The 16,541-nt window shown below is 40.6% G+C and overlaps 1 protein-coding gene across 3 annotated transcripts in view; it reads left to right on the top strand.

Annotated features, from left to right (window-relative positions):
- The window catches only part of PATL1 (PAT1 homolog 1, processing body mRNA decay factor), a 37,328-nt gene extending 26,830 nt beyond the window's left edge, over positions 1-10,498 (top strand). For all 3 annotated transcript variants that reach the window (XM_051963889.1, XM_051963887.1, XM_051963888.1), the window contains 7 exons: positions 104-163; positions 615-763; positions 1,466-1,625; positions 4,430-4,585; positions 8,011-8,102; positions 8,194-8,343; positions 8,752-10,498. In XM_051963889.1, coding sequence (XP_051819849.1) covers positions 104-163; positions 615-763; positions 1,466-1,625; positions 4,430-4,585; positions 8,011-8,102; positions 8,194-8,343; positions 8,752-8,773 — 789 coding nt within the window. In that variant the 3' untranslated portion in view covers positions 8,774-10,498. The remainder of the gene's footprint in view (positions 1-103; positions 164-614; positions 764-1,465; positions 1,626-4,429; positions 4,586-8,010; positions 8,103-8,193; positions 8,344-8,751) is intronic.
- Positions 10,499-16,541: the final 6,043 nt, after the last annotated feature.

The following is a 16,541-nucleotide window of genomic DNA, read 5'->3' as shown; positions in this document are numbered from 1 at the left end:
TTACCCAACCTGATTGCCACACTACCTGCAGGTAGATATTCAATATGTGCTTTGGGATGGCTGTGATAAAAAAACATAGCACTGAGGTTCGGTCTTTTCTTAGGAGACCAAAGAGAAACAAGTTCGAGACAAGAGACGAAAGACTCTCGTTACAATTGAGAAAGTAAGTTCTAACAATTAAACCTACATTCACCCCCCCATGACCCACACCCCCAGTGTGGAAAATTGCTACATTTTTACATATACATATCATGATCACACACATATATATAACTCTTGAATACATATTTATTTATAAATAAACATATGTATAATATGATAAAATTTGCATTTATTGGAATTACAAGAAGGGGTTAATAAATGGCATGTATAGTCTGTGTTTCAGTCACTTAGCAAATGCTTCTTACACCTAAGTAGAAGGAGATGGGACAATACAATGTTGAGGGAAGTTGAGACTTAATAGAGATCTATAGTATCTTAGTCTACCTTTTAAATTAATGTCAGTACTATTCAATTTTTGTAATCTCTTATGGTTGGGGAGGCCCGGGGGGGAGGGGGGGAAGGAGGGCTGATGGCACAATGCCCTAATACAGAGGACTCTTTTGTTCCATTAGACATATAGTCTTCTCCTGGATGTGGAGGATTATGAAAGACGCTATCTTCTAAGCCTGGAAGAGGAGCGGAAAGCACTGAAGGAGGAGAGAAAGCAGAAGATATGTGACATGTATGACAACCTGAGGGGGAAATTGCCTGGGCAAGAGAGGTAAGAGTTGCTGTCTGGAAGAGCAGAAGATGAATAAGGTCTTTGCTTCTTGCCTGTAAAGCGATTATTCGTCATCTGCTCTGTATATATACAGTGCTTTTAGAACAGTTGTTTCTCCCAAATCAAAACATAACGTTTAGCTGTGGTAGGCAAACCCTTCCCTTGCAGTAAGTCTTTTCTAGAATTGGACAGAGGAGAAGCATTTCTGTTGTGGAGAAGCAGAAATGAAGAAGAGAAATCAAACATAGCAAAGGTGCTAAAACATCCTTTGGCCTTACTACCCCATTTGGGTTCAGTAATCAACTGGGGGCATAGCGTCACTGTTGGACCTCTTAAGTTGGATTGGACCTGAATAGTGTAGTCCTCTATAAAGTAAACTGGTTCACTTTTTACAGTAAGAATTTTTCTTGGAAAAATATTCATACGGATATACACTGTAAGAAGTTTGCTCCTGGATCTTTTGACCAAAAAAAAAAAAAAATTGACCAAAAGCCTTTGCGGGGGCCTAGAAAATTTTTCATCCTTTTTTTGAGGGTGAGGGGTTGGCTTTGACCAAGTTTATGGTAAAAAAAAAAAAAAAATCACAGTAAAGTAACCTTATATGGGATGTTCAATTGGTACTATTTTAATTGGAATAAATTAGGCACTCCCTGTAGAATTCTTGATTTTGACTTAATTTCAGATTTTTTTCTCCCTGTACAGGCCAAGTGATGACCACTTTATGCAAATCATGTGTATCCGTAAAGGGAAGAGAATGGTTGCCCGTATTCTCCCTTTCTTGTCCAAAGAGCAAGCAGTTGACATCCTCATGGCAACAGCCAGGAATCTGCCCTTTCTGATCAAGAAGGATGCCCAAGATGAGGTAAATACTTCCAGAGAGACATCTTGCCATTACACCTTAGAGATCATAACAATTTTAGATTTTTAAATCTTTCCTTTAAGGAACTTGTTCAGGAGGTTAGAAGAACAGCCCATATAAACAAGAAAGAAGCAGCTAGTATATTGTTATGGGTTTGCAGTATTGATTCTGTCCCATTTGACCTTTTCTTCCTGATGTATTTAATTTATAGCTTTTATCTTCCTATGGGTTATTCTTAGTAAGCATTTGTTAAATGCCTTGCAGTGGGAATACAAGTATAAAGATGGACATATTTCACTTGCAAGAAGCTTACATTCTAATTTGGGAGAAAACAAGAATGTGTGTAAATATGTATCTGTGACCAATGTCATGAAAATGAATCAAGTGATGTCCCTGAAGCCCATGTTTTGTGAATATTTGTGAAACGCTTTTTTTAGGTGATGTAGGTAATATTTGAATTCTTGTACAGACTTGCTAAAAATCTCAGAACATATTTTAAAGTGGTTTCAGGAAATTCAAAACTGGATAAAGTTTAATAGGAAAAAGTGATGTTTTGTTTGGGTTTTTTGTTTTTGTTGTTGTTTTGCTGAGACAATTGGGGTTAAGTTACTTGGCCAGGATCAGGGTCACACAGTTGTTAAGTGTGTGAGGTCAGATTTGAACTCAGGTCCTCCAGACTTCAGGGCTATTGCTCTATTCATGTGCCACCTAGCTGCCCCCAAAGTGATGTTTTTTAAAACAAAAGTAAGATTGATAAATACAGGATGGAAATGTGGGATGAACACCAGAATGGCAGAAAAGAACTCAGAAGTCATGGTAGACAGTTTCTGTTTACATATAAAGGACTGCTTGCCATCTGGGGAAGGGGGTGGAGGAAGGGAGGGGAAAAATCGGAACAGAAGTGAATGCAAGGGATAATGCTGTAAAAAATTACCCTGGCATGGATTCTGTCAATAAAAAATTAAAAAAAAAAAAAAAAGACTTTCTGTTTTAATAGTCTATTGCTGCTGTTTGAAAAAATCTCAGGAACCTGGTATAGAGAACCACAGGATGCTCAATCTGGAAAGAGCTTTAGTGATCACTTTGCTGAAGTCTCACTTTAGAGTTAAGTAAAGGACCCTAGAGAGATTATATTTGAGGAAGTTTTTATTTTTTTTTTTAGCATCATTAAAACACTGGCTTTACTCTCTTAAAGGGCATAAAATTATTAAGAGACACTAATCAGGTTATTTCCTTAAAGGATAAAATAGAAAGAAATGGATTTGAATTATAGTGGGAGAATTTGGAGAACAGAAATTAATAGTTTTACCATCTCATTCACTGAATGAATACCTTTGAAAATAGAATTGATAACTGTAGTAGTATGGACTCTTTATTTTGCCAAAGAGAAATGAGAAGTGGGACAGATAAACACTTGGATGCCCTTCTAGTTTTCTAACTCTTTCTCTTTTTGGAGCTTGACACTTCAACTGTAAGTCTATGAATGTTTAAAAAGATTTATAAATACATATTTCTAGTTGGTTTAATTGTAATCAATTCAGTTGCAATTCTGTGTATTTTACACATTTTAAAATGTTATTCCAAAAAGGGATCCAATTGACTTAACTGGCTTGCTACCTGAAGGGAGTTCAGGACCCCCAAAAAGCTAAGAACCCCTTGTCTCAGCAGTGCAATCAAATATATATTTAACATATATAGGACTGCTTGCCATCTAGGGGAGGAGGTGGAGGGAGGGAGGGGAAAAATCTGAACAGAAGTGAGTGCAAGGGATAATGTTGCAAAAAAAATTACCCTGGCATGGGTTCTGTCAATAAAAAGTTATTATAAAAAATAATAATAATAATAAATTTAAAAAAGGTTGTGTTCTTGTTTTGGTTTAGCAGTTAATTTGCTCTGAAGGCATAAAAAATAATAATAATAATAATAAATTAAAAAAAGGTTGTGTTCTTGTTTTGGTTTAGTAGTTAATTTGCTCTGAAGGCAGACAGATCAGTTTCTCTATAATACCACTTACCTCACAGAGTGATTAAGAGGATAAATAAGGTAATAATAGACATAGAAAAAAATTACAAAAAGAATTCTACTGTTTGACTCAAGGATTCCATTGTTGGGAACAGCTCCTGACAAAAATAACTGTCCAGAGTTTTTCATAGCAGCTTATATGTAATTACAAGAAAAAAATCTGGAAGCAACCTAAATGTCCCAACAGTAGGGGAATGATTAAAATGAATTTTATTACACTAGCATAATGGAATCCTTTAATAGAACTAAGATATAGAGAAGCAATGCAGAGAAATCCAGAAAGACTTTTATGATACAAAATGAAAAATATATAATGAAAAATAAATGAGAATTTATAGGAAAAGAATCTGTGTGGGAACATAAAATAAGGTACTGAAAAAGTATTATACTTTATTAAGGATTCAAATTAATTACTAAGTGGTTTGTATCAATGTGTTTAATGTTAAGTTTCTAATAAAACAGTAAACATTTTAAATAGTCTTTAAGTTCAAGAAAATCCTATTGTGTATACATAAAAGGATTTCATATCTTTGAAATGGTGTGAAATTGCTAATAAAATGTACATAAAGAAGTTGGGGTGCTCTAGGATCTTTTTTTTTTTTTAAAGATCGCATCAATTTTAGCCCTCAATGATGTAGGATGCTCTCATTGTATTTTCTCCCTTTTCAGTGAATTTTGTTTCATTCAATGTATTATACTGTGTAATTTCCTTCTCTCCTCTACTTTGGATGGAAAGAATATGAATTCCAGTGCTAACGTGTGATGTTTTTGTCTTTCTTTCTTAGGTTTTACCTTGCTTATTGAATCCCTTCTCCCTTCTCCTTTATCATCTTCCATTGATGACTGTCACCAGCCTTCTGCAACAGCTAATGAACCTACCTCAAAGTGCAACTGCACCAGCACCCGCCAACCCACACCTCACTGCTGTGCTCCAGAACAAGGTGCTCTTGGGCTCCTTATACCCTCTGAATACCATATTGAAGCATATTCTCAACCTTTAATTGTTGTGCATGCAGGCTCCAGGGGCCTGGCATAAAGGCCTAGGGAGCAACTGTTGCCTGCTTCATGTATGTTGTTATTGCAATTTAAAATCTAGACCTTTGGATAGACTGGGTGGAAATAGAAGCATCTAATTCTACTCATCCTGTTCCTCCCTAGTGTTAGAATTCAAGCGATTAAATAAATTTTGTCTGTTAATTCACCTTCTTTTCAAAAAACTAAGTGATAAGGATATCTTAAAGGCAACAAAATTTAGTTTAGTTTAAATTAGTTTAGGTTGCCTTAGTTACTTTGGAAGGACAATGAAAATAGCATATAGCAAATCTCAAAAGTCTTAAATGCAGTTTTGAGCTATTAAAGCTTAAAAACTTTGGGGACACCCTATTTAAATATGAAGAAAGCCAAATTCTGGTTCAGAAAAAAAAAAATCCAGCAAATCCTTTGACAATATCACCTTAGGGAAGTTTGTAGGAAGATGGTTTTCCTATCTGATGTCATATCTGAAAGCATGTATGTACTTAGTATGTACTAAGACTAATCCCTAGCTTCCTGTCTTGACTTAATTTTCTGTAAATTTACCTAAATCCTTCTGGAATCTGTTTGTATTTTCAATTTTAACATTTCTAGGGATAAAAAAATTCATGCTTTTATTAATAGAAGTGCTTCCATCTCTTTAATACTCCAGGATTTGGTAAATTGGACTTGGCTTGCGCTTTCTTTAAATTCTGGATTTGTAGTAGCTACAATATTACTTTCTAGTGTTTGTATGTATCTTTAGATTTTCCTTTTAAAAAGCATCCTCATTTAGAAGCTACCTCCACTGTTTTGATAAACAAGCCTCCTTGCTGCTTCTCTTCTCATGTGAAGTCAGTCTTATAAGCCTTGACTTTCTCCTTTTTTTGATCTGTATCACAATTTGTTTTTGTGGTTTCCTTTTCATTATCTGATTATAAGTTATTAGGAATCAGATTTCAGTTCCATGCAAGCCATCCAGCAAGATTTTTCTGTTTTTGGAGATGTCCACACAGGCCATTGGACACCTCATCAGGCATATTGTGGAAGATAATAGGTGCATTTTCACCTATTTTCATTTGAACCTATGTTCAACTTTTTCCCAGTTTGAATTTGTTTCTATCACAGTGAAAAAGAAACAGTAAACTCATCCCGGTATGTATAGTTAGGCAGATCTGGTTTATCCCCAGAATGATGCTCATCATGCCAACCTGAAGTAGGGAGGTTCTTTATGTATTGACTTTTTCAATGTCATCTTTTAGTGTAGAAATTGTAAAGGGTTAGGAAATGTTAGCATGTGACTACCTGAGGTCTCTGTGCTCGAGATGGCAGCAAAGGATTACATATAATGGACAACTCTCCATTATTCCACCATCTATCTTCTTTGCTCCTATTTAATGGGCTGCTTAATGGAGCTGGAAGTCACAATCTTGATGACTAGGTAGATTAAATTGCATGTTATCCAACTTCAACTAAATTCTGTCTGAAGCAAGATAATCCATTTCTTCTTTCCAAGTTGACTCACTACAGAGCTTTTCTAAACTTCCTTCTTCCCCACTGTGTCTCAGTTGAGGATCTTGCCTCCTATTTTACTGAGAAAACTGAAACCATTCCATGGGTGTCCCTTCTTTCCACCTCTTCATTTCAGAATCCCTTAACATCATTCCCAAGCTTTCTACCTTTGCTCTACTATCTAACAGTAATCTTTCTCCTGGCCAAAGCCAAATTCTATATGTATTTCCTTGGTTCCATTCCATCTTGTCTTTTCCAACAGATTACAACTTTTGATCATTCTCTCCTCTTTAATCTTCAATCTCTCCCTATTGATGTCCGAGTATTCCTTATCCTTAAAAAGCTTTTCCTAAAACTTACCATCCCTTCGGGGGCAGCCAGGTAGTTCAGTAGGTAGAGTGCTGGGCCTGGAGTTGGGAAGACCTAACTATAGCCTTAGACACTCAGACATACTAGCTGTGTGACCCTGGGTAAGCCACTTAACCTGTGTTTGCCTTAATCCTTTGGAGAAGGAAATAGCAAATAAGTACAGTATCTTTGCCAAGAAAACCCCGTGGACAGTATGGCCCATGGGGTCATGAAGAGTTGGATATGACTTAAATGACTCAACAGCAGCCATCCCTAAGTTACTGTGCTCTATCTGGGCCATGTACCTTTTCAGGCAGACACTTGGGAAAAGTCATCTCTGGTCCCTGCCTCTGCTTCCTCCTCCTCCCCAGCTGATACTCTGACTTTTGACCTCATCACCTGATGATGTGATCACCATTTCATCTCTACGTAAACTGCCCAGTGTGATTCCTCGTGCAGGAGTCAGAGGAGTCCTGATTCTTCTCTTGGGCTACTGTGACCCCGCTCTGTCCTGGCCTAACCTTCCTGCCTAGCTGCTCCTCATCCTTCTCCTTTGCTGCCTCATTCTCTGTCACTCAGAGACTCCTCACTCTTTTCTCTCCCCGGCTCCCTCAGGGAAGTTGCCAGCTCACTTGGGTTTACTTTAAGATCACTCCTACTTCTCCAGATCCTGTCCCAGCCTCCCCCTCCACTTCATCACACTACCATTTTGGTATTGAACATTATTGAACATATGGAAACATCTCGAGTTCATCTTGCCCAAAACAACCAGCAATTGTCTTCCTGCCACAAACCACTCCTGTGCCCCATTTCCTGTTCCTGCAGAAGGCACCCTCATTCTGCCAGTCTCCCAGGTTTATAGCCAGCATTAGCACTGACTCCCCCACTCTCTCTCCTCCTAGTTGCCGGAGCTTTCCATTTCTAGGTCTGCGTCACTCCCAAGCTCTTCGCTCACCTCACACAGCTGCCACCTCGGTCTAGGCTTTATGCAGTGACGTCCTAATTTGTCTCCCTGCTCAAGGCTCTCCCCCTTCCAGTAAATTCTTGGCATTGTTCCTAAGTTTATTTTTAAAAGCTCGGATCTGACTATCTCAGCCCCTAAATAAAACAGAAATCCCTCCATTCAGCCTTTAGAACCGTTCACAGACTGGCCTCAGTTTTACAAATCGCTGCCACTCCTGTACTCTGATCTGGCCAAAGGGGATTTCTTGGTTCCATCTCTCATCTCCTTCCTGGTGCAGCTCAAGTGTCGCCCTTTTGGTGACATCTTGGCTAGGGCCCACCCACCCCACCCACCCCGACCATCCTGTGTTGGGGCATATTTATTCTCTTCTTGATGCCTTGGTGGTCTCCCTGGCAGACAGTCAGCTCCTTGTAAGTAGGGAAGGTGTCCTCCACTCTCCTTGCATCCCCAGCGCGTTGCTGCCTCCTGGCACACAGTAGGCCCGCTTGCTTGACTGGTTGTCAGACTGATGTCTTTGTTGCCTCCATACAGTTTGGCCTGTCATTGCTCTACCTGGTCCTGAGCCGAGGAGAGGAGCTCTGCAGCTCAGACACGTCAACAGAGTTAATGCAGGACAACCAGTGGTGAGTAAGGCAGGCCGAGGACACCCGGGAGGCGCCGGGGGAGCGCTTCCCTCCTCTCACTCACAGTCTTTTTGTGGGTTTTCTCTGTCAGGACAGAGCTGATGTTCATGGCCACGAGAGAGCTCCTGCGGATTCCCCAGGCCACTCTGGCTAAGCCCATCTCCACCCCAGCAAACCTGGCATCCCTTTTTTCTCGCTATGTAGACCGACAGAAACTGAACCTGCTTGAGACAAAATTGCAGTAAGTGAAGCCGGTGTGAGATCTCGTGGGGGAACTGGTTAGCAGCCAGACAGGAGAAGGGGACGAACTTGAGGAAGAAAGGAGAGATGAATGAAACAGACATCCCAGCAGAGAGAAAGGGGGTTGGGGGAGGAGTGGAGGAAGGACGGACATTTGTCATGAGAGTGTGTGGGCAGCTAGGAGCTGGGGGCTGCACTCAGCAGCCTAAGGCACTAGCTGTGTGACCTTGGGCAAGTGATTATTCCTCACAGGTTGTGGTGAGAATCAAGGGAGATGAGATAATTGCTTAGCTCAGTGCCTGGCCTTAATAAAGTCTCCTTGCTTTGTTGCACCTACCAGATGACTCCTGTTTGGATTTGTTTGCCTAACATTTTCTCTCTCTCTCTCTCTCTCTCTCTCTCTCTCTAGGTTGGTTCAGGGGATACGGTAAAAGAGCTCTGGAGGCACCTGTATCTCCAGGTGGCCGCTCTCTGCACTGCTGCCATCACCAATGGAGTGTTTTCAGTGGGGGAGGGAAGGTGGCTCCTTCCCCAAAGCAAAGCCTTGTGGGATTGTTTCTCATCGATAACTGGTATTGGAGACAGCCCGATCTCCTGCCTCCTCCTCTCTGCTCGGGAAACTTGGCTGGCTATGACTTTTGCTGGTTTCTACTCCTCACTACTAGGTCACAATTCTGCATGTCCTGCCCTGCCCTGCCCCGCAATTCTTTTTAATTTCACTGGTTTTTTTTTGACCACAGAGTCACAGATGTAATCTCTTTAATCTGACATTTTTCCAACATTCATGCCGAGAGTAAATTATAGCCCACCAAAAATATTCTCTCCCATCCCCAACCCCCACCCTGTTTGATGCTTTCCAGTTCCTCGCCCTTATTAACAAGACTCTAGGAGAGGACATTAGATAGAAATCCCAATATTTTTGTTGTCTCCAGAGTTCCAAAGGAGTGATGTGATGGCTTGGGAAAAAAGCAAATCTTTTATTGGGCTATTGACCAACTCTTTCTAACAGCCAGCTGGGAATGTGGGGGATGTGTCTAGGCCATCTCCAGATCTAACTTGGCTGATTGCCCTCCGTGCTGGCCTACACAAATCTGGGTAACCCACCCCGAGAGAAATCTTTAAGCAATGGCCTGTTTCATTAGGTGCCCAACCCTGCTCAGAAATCCTCATTCGTCTCCTCGTTGCTCCTCCTGCTTCAGTTTTCATCTCTTTGCTGTGGAAACGGCACGTGTTCAGTTCTTTTCCTCCTTACTGAAACCATTAGAGAAATGAGTTCAGGCTTCCTGTCCCTTCCTTAAGAGACTGCTCAGGATGACTGCTTCCCTCCCATAAACTGCGTTAGCAGCGTAGGAACTTAACTGCACCTCTTTGCACACTCACCCACTCTTGTCTTCCTGGGAATGCTTTAGAAGCTGTCCTGTGGCTCTTCTTGAACCTTTTTCATTTGGTCCTTCATGGGTAGAGGCCTCCAGCTGGAACCATGAATTCCGAGTTTGACACGGTCCTCCCTTCTTTTCCCACCTCCCACCTGGAGGAGAAATGCTGTCCCTGCTCTGTTTCACTCAAGTCCCATTTTCTGGATAACTGAGGGGTCTGGGTTTGAAGCCCAGCTGGAACAGCCCCTTGCATTGCCCTGATTTCTTTAGCAAAATTAATCTGGGGGCCCTGGGTTCATCCCCAGCAGGTATAGCTCCCAGGACAATTTAATCTGATGAATTTTCATTATCATCCTATACTGTTTCCTCTGTTTGCACCTTTTGGAATGTGGTGGAGAGGAGAGGTTCTTTTATTTAAAAAGATGAACATTTTGCACATATATGTATTGTACAACCAGTGAAATCCTCCGTTATCACCAGCCTCTCTTTCATCACTCTTGGTTCACCCTCTCTTCTTCTTCTCCACCCTCCAGCTTCTTTCCCAACCATTCCTTTTCCCACTAACATCCAGTTTTTCTCCCAACCATCACTTACTGAATATTTCTACCTTCCTCTCTCCCCCTCCTTCCCTCCAGCCGATCAAGTGGACATTTCATTCTTTTTTTTTCTTCCTCCGCTTTTACTTTTTTTGTTTGGTTCTGATTAATGAAAATAAAAGTTTCTAAATTTACATTTTTATAGGGTATTGTAAATAAAAACAAATTGTATACTTGAGAATTATCCGTGAGTTATGTTTCTAAATGGGTATCGATAAGGTGTCTGTCACATTTCGTCACTCGCAAACACCTTGAAATAGGCAGTGAATGGAAATATCACATCATGATAACAGCATTTATATAGTGCCTACTGGGTGCCAGGCACTGTGCTAAGTGCTTTACAAATATCACCTCATTTGATCCTCACAGCAACTCGGGGTTTGGCTGGTGGTATTGTCTCCTTTTTAGAGCTGGGGAAACAAGCAAACGGAAGTTGTGTTTTGCTCAAAGTGACACAGCTAGTGTTGGGCTCTCCCTGACCGCCAGCCCAGCACTCCATCCGCTGCTTGCCCAGCTACTTAGGATCTCCCCACTTTGGGTTCAGTGATGTTGAGAGACTCATGTGAGGGCCACAAGAACCAGACTCAGTCAAGAAGACCCGAGGGTCCACATCCACATGCACATGGGCCAACTCTGATGACTCCACATAGTTCATGTGATCTTGCGATGCCCCGGGCACCTTCTGCAAAGCAGCTGCCAACATTAGTGGAGGAGGGGGGGTTACTTACCCTCTGGACCGCAGGTCCAGAATCCCATCCCTTTTCCCAAAATAAGGATTATTTTAAATATTCTGAATATCTTACTATGCCTTTGTGCAATAGTAACTGAACAGAACTTGAGCTTTTTTAATCTCTGGGAAGATGGCAGTAATTCCTTTTAAAAAGCTCTCTTTAAAAAGTCTGGGTTATTCATTGGAGGGGTTAGCTGTTTTCAATAAATGGACTTAAAACTGTTTGCTTTGTTAGAGAACTTCAGTTCTCTTATAGCAGCTTCCCAAAAGAAATGGAAGGAAGGAAGCTACTAGTCATCCATTGTGGCTAGCTAGTGTGTTAGCCTTTTTTTTTTTTTTAAAGAACCATTTTCTGATCCATATCCTGTGGCTTATTACCAATTTTACATGTTGTATAAATTTTGACTGCCGGCCTCATAGCTGACAATCTCTGACCATGAGCAAGTCACTGGGATGGTAGTAGGGTATAGTAGGGTATATAAAGAGCTCTACCCAAGTGCAAATCCAACCTTTACTTCCCAACTGAGCCAATTGTTTTATTTCTTTAGGCTTCAGTTGCCTTATCAAAAGAAAAGGAACCTGCAGGTCTTTCTAGGCTTTGAGTCTGGCTCTGTGACCAGCTCCTTGCCAGCGTAACTTCAGCAAGCATTAAGCATCGATAATATTTAATAAACTAGGAAGATCTCTCCTGTGCACACACAGGAATAGAGAATGTTCTCCCTTTAATGGCGGAATTAAGGCTGAATGACTGGCAGGGGAAGCTTTAAACGGCACCACTAAGGTGGACGGCCCTAGGAGGTTTCTGATCCTTTTAACTGATGCTGTAAATCCCATATCCAGTTATGTGGGGATAGGAGTGAAGCAGAAGAAGATGTCATCAGCCAAAGTAATTGGCTAAATTGGCTAAAAATGGCTAAATCTTTTGGTAGTAACTGAGCTCAGTAATCCTAGTAAGGATTGTAATGCTGAAGAAATGAACAAGACAGAGATTAGAGACCAATTCAATAGTTTATTAAATGAAGAGATACTGGGACCAATGGATCCGTGGTTGGTCCCAGGGCTGGACGAGACTATCTCAAAGAGTCCAGCCCGGAGTATTGGGACAGCAAGCTTTTTTATAGGATAACAAAAACAATGACATAATGGGGGAGATACCTAGGTGGGGATAACCTAATGCGGGGAGGCCCCTAGGATGACACAATGGAGGGAGGTTACTGATATTCTAATGACATCTAAAATGGATAAACCTTTATCCTGTCAAACATTAAGAAGGAATCTCTATAACCTAAAGATATAAAACCTTTATCTCTTCAACCTTTTAAGAGGGAATCATTATAGCCTGGGTTTTGGGGGCAGAGCAACTGAGGTAGACCTTTATCTCATCAAACATTAAGAGGGAAAGGTTATAACCTGAGGCAGAATAATTAAATAGGACAATTGGAGAAACGGGGTCATGACATTAAAAGGGAACTTTGGCACAACAGATGTAGTCATACTAGCCAATTTCCCATTAAAACTGAACATGGAGCTAGGCTCTAAAATTGAGACACAAAAAATTGGATCCAAAGCAAATATGGAATCCTGCCTCAGCTGTTCTGGGAAGCCTTTTGTCTTGGGCCATAAGATCAGTTACTCTCTAAATTTCATTTCTACTTTTCCTCCTGGGTTCTGATTTTTCCACCTTTTCATCTTCATTTTGGCAATCATTTCCATGTTTTTAAATCCAAACTGCTCATAACATTCCAGTTAGTAATCTGGCTGGTTACTAACACTAAAGACTAAGTGAAATTTAACTTCTGCTCAGGCAGAAATCAAGGATTTGATTACTACTTAGGGCCACCCAAACCTGGGTCAGAAGAGTACTTGTTCTAGTGCTCCCCCTCGCTCCTCTCCCTCCCCACCAAGTTTGGTGATTCCCAGCTCATGATGACTGCATGACATCAGCTAATCCATTCATTCCACTATAAGCCCACTCACATGTCGTTCTATAGATACGTAAGAAAAAGTTTTACTTGTAAAATCAAACTCTTAGAAAGGACTTTAGAGGCAAGAAATTTTTCCTTACATTACAATTTTTATTCCCTTCTACCTGAATCAACCAGTAAAATGTTATTTCATACACTTAGAAGCTCCCAAAGTAAGAGTATGAAGAACATCGATTTTTAGTTGGAGTTTTCCATTCTGTAAAATAAACTTTCAATTTTCATCAAGACATAAGGAAGAATTGAGATATCTCTTTTCTAGAGCCCACTCTAGAAGAATACATCTGTAGTCTTATAACAGGTATCCAGGGAGAGCGATGGATAGAGACATACTAAATCTGTGATCCTGAGCAAATCACTTAAGTTGTCTACCTCAATTTCCTAATTTGTAATATGTGAATAGCACTTGCCTCACAAGGGACTATTGTGAGAATCAAACAACATAATGTTACAGGTACCTGAGGGAGCAATGGATAGAGACACATACTAGTTGTGTGATCCTGAGTGAATCACTTAAGTTCTATATACCTCAATTTCCTAATTTGTAATATATGAATAGCACTTGCCTCACAAGGGACTATTGTGAGAATCAAACAACATAATGTTACAGGTACCTGAGAAAGCAATGGATAGAGACACATATTAGATGTGTGATCCTGAGTGAATCACTTAAGCTCTACCTCAATTTCCTAATCTGTAAAATGATAAATAGCACCTGCCTCACAAGGGACTATTGTGAAAATCAAAAAACATAATCTATGTAAAGTTTTTTGTAAATCATAAAGCACTTTAGAAATACAAAATGGAGGAGAAATAAAAATCCGATGTGAAAAAGTTACATTACTTCCAAATTTCAAGGTTCCATGTAGTGGAGTATCAGAGGTAGGGGGAGGGCATAGAACATTGGTTTGGAATCAGGAAGACCACAGTTCAAAACTGGCCTCAGACATGTACTTGCTGTGTGACCCCGGGACATATCACTTCACCCTTTTTGCCTCATTTTCCTTATCTATAAAATGATCTGGAGTAGGAAATGACTAACCACCTTGGCAAAGTCAAATCCAAATGGAGTCACAGAGAGTCAAACTGGATTAAACAAGTATCAGAGAAGTGAATAATAATGACAGTTAGCTTTTATTAGCACTTTAAGGTTTAAAAATATTTTGAAAATAGTTTATTAGAATGATCCTGGGTTCTGTAATTACCCCCATTTTACAGATAGGTAAATAGTTGAGTGAGTTGCACAAGGTCACCTACCTAATAAGAATCTAAGGCTGGACTTGAACTCAGGTCTTACTGAATAGTTCAAGTACCTTATCCATTATGTACTACCTCGTTGCCTGCTGGAGGATGCTTCCTTTACTCATATATACTGAGTCGTCTCTAGGGTGGTAGATAAGTCTTCCAGGAGGAGGGCCAGAAAGATGTTATCGCCCTATGTCAAAGTCCTTTTCGAGGATAGTCTTACACCCACCCACAGACACACAGACCATGACCGGGGCCAGGTTCAACCATTATTGTTTAATAGGAGCTCATGCAGCCCAGCCACTGAGAAGTCAGTCTCCACAACAAGATGAGTGGGAGGCGGATTTTCATGGAGGAAGTGCAGGACATCATGAATAAAGATAAGTGATGCACTTCTTAGAGACAGCCGTGATAGGAAAAGTGAATTTAGCTCTCTGGTGCAGATGCATGGTTTGCTAGTTTATTAATCTGTGGACCACGGGTAGTGACTGAAATCACACCACAGATTTCCAGAAGTTTTTAATCCATTCTAGAGAAATCTTAACCAAATTATATCTTTTTTTTTTTGTCAACACCCATCCCCAACACCATTATATCTATTTCAGTTTCACTGTAGGGGTAAATGAATGTCCTAAGATCATAATGGAAGAAATGACCTTGACAACAGATGATCCAGACTTTAAGCACTGTCTGCCACCATGAGATGACCAACTTTTCTGGTGAGAATAATGATAGTTATTAGTATCACTATATCGCAATGTTATTATAAGGATCCAATGTGCCTAGCACATAGTAGGCGCTTTAAAAGAATTTGCTCCCTTCTCCTATCAAATTTTTCCATCCCTTGGTTGTCTTATTAGTGAATATAATATTAATAGAAATATTTGATATAATATATAATAAATAATTATTAAATAATTTAAATATTGAGTATTGAGATGTCCCATTGGCAGCTCAAACTCAATATGGCTGAAACAGCGAGAGCTCACAATTTTCCCTACAATTTTTGCCATTTTTCTATTTCTATTAAGGATGTCACCGTCTTTCAGTCATCCGGTACCATATCCTAGAAGTCCCTGTTGATTCCTCCTTCTCCCTCCCATAGCTAGTCATATGCCAAGGATTGTTTGTGCTACTTCCTCGGCATCTGTCCGCTTCTCTCTATTGACGCCATCTCCAGTCTTGTCAGGGCTTTCAGTACCCCTTGCCTAGACTTTTACAATAGCCTCCAGATAGACCCCCAACGTTCAGTCTCTGCCCTTTCCCATCCTCCAGCACAGCTGCCAAACGGGTACTCACGGAGTTCTTGTCTAGTCCTATCACGGCCCAAAGAGCTCCGGTGGCTCTCTGTTGCATTTAGTCTAAAACACAAACCTTTGCTTAGATTTAAAATCAAGCTAATTATACACTTCCTCTCCACGCACCCCCCTCCCCCCCAGACATTTTACATCCCAGCCAGACTTTTTCTTACATCCTATTTTGTCTCCCACCCCCATGCCTTTGCACGTTCTGTAATGTTCTTCCTTCTCACCTCTGCTTCTTGGAAAACCTAGCCTCTCCAAGTGATGTGTTCTTCAGGAGGCCATTCTTGATTCCCCAGTTATCACTAATACACTCTCCCAAATCACCATATTTTGGTTTTTTATTTGTTTATTTTTAGTTCATATCTTATATTACTTAGCTATGAAAATGTTGTATCTTCCCAAATAGGACACATTAAGCTCCTTGGAATCAAGAGACCAGTTCGCTTTTGTATTTGTTCCCCAGGGACTAACGCGGTATCTGGAATATAGTAAGTATTTAATTAAAGGTTTGTTGATTGAATGGTTGAAAGAAGCCTTCCTGAAGAGTAAGGCTATATGGATTATCTGTGCAATAACTCCTGGCTACCACCCTAAACAATATGTCTCCAGTAAGACTCATTCCATCCCGGCTGGCTCAAGCCTCGGCCAACTGGCTAGCGCCCAAATCATCCTGTCAAGCCCTGGGAAGCCAAGATGTTACCGTTACGGGCTGGGACGCAAAGAAAATACACTGAGCCGAGTGTGTCCCTGTGGCGGAGTCAGCGAAGACAGCTTGGCTGAGCAGGGAAGCAAGAAAAGACTCTTGCCAATTCCCTCTCCACAATACAATCCTGTAAGTCAACGAACTGCTGATCCTTTAAAAACTTGTTATGTTGTTAGCTAGCCAGTTTTCATCTGAGCATTAAGCGATTTCGAAAATGACTAGCACTCATAAGAGTAACAATAATAGCCAATATTTACATGGCA

This window comes from Antechinus flavipes, chromosome 6, assembly GCF_016432865.1.
Source record: "Antechinus flavipes isolate AdamAnt ecotype Samford, QLD, Australia chromosome 6, AdamAnt_v2, whole genome shotgun sequence".
NCBI lineage: Eukaryota > Metazoa > Chordata > Mammalia > Dasyuromorphia > Dasyuridae > Antechinus > Antechinus flavipes.
This window is presented reverse-complemented; position numbering and strand designations above follow the sequence as displayed.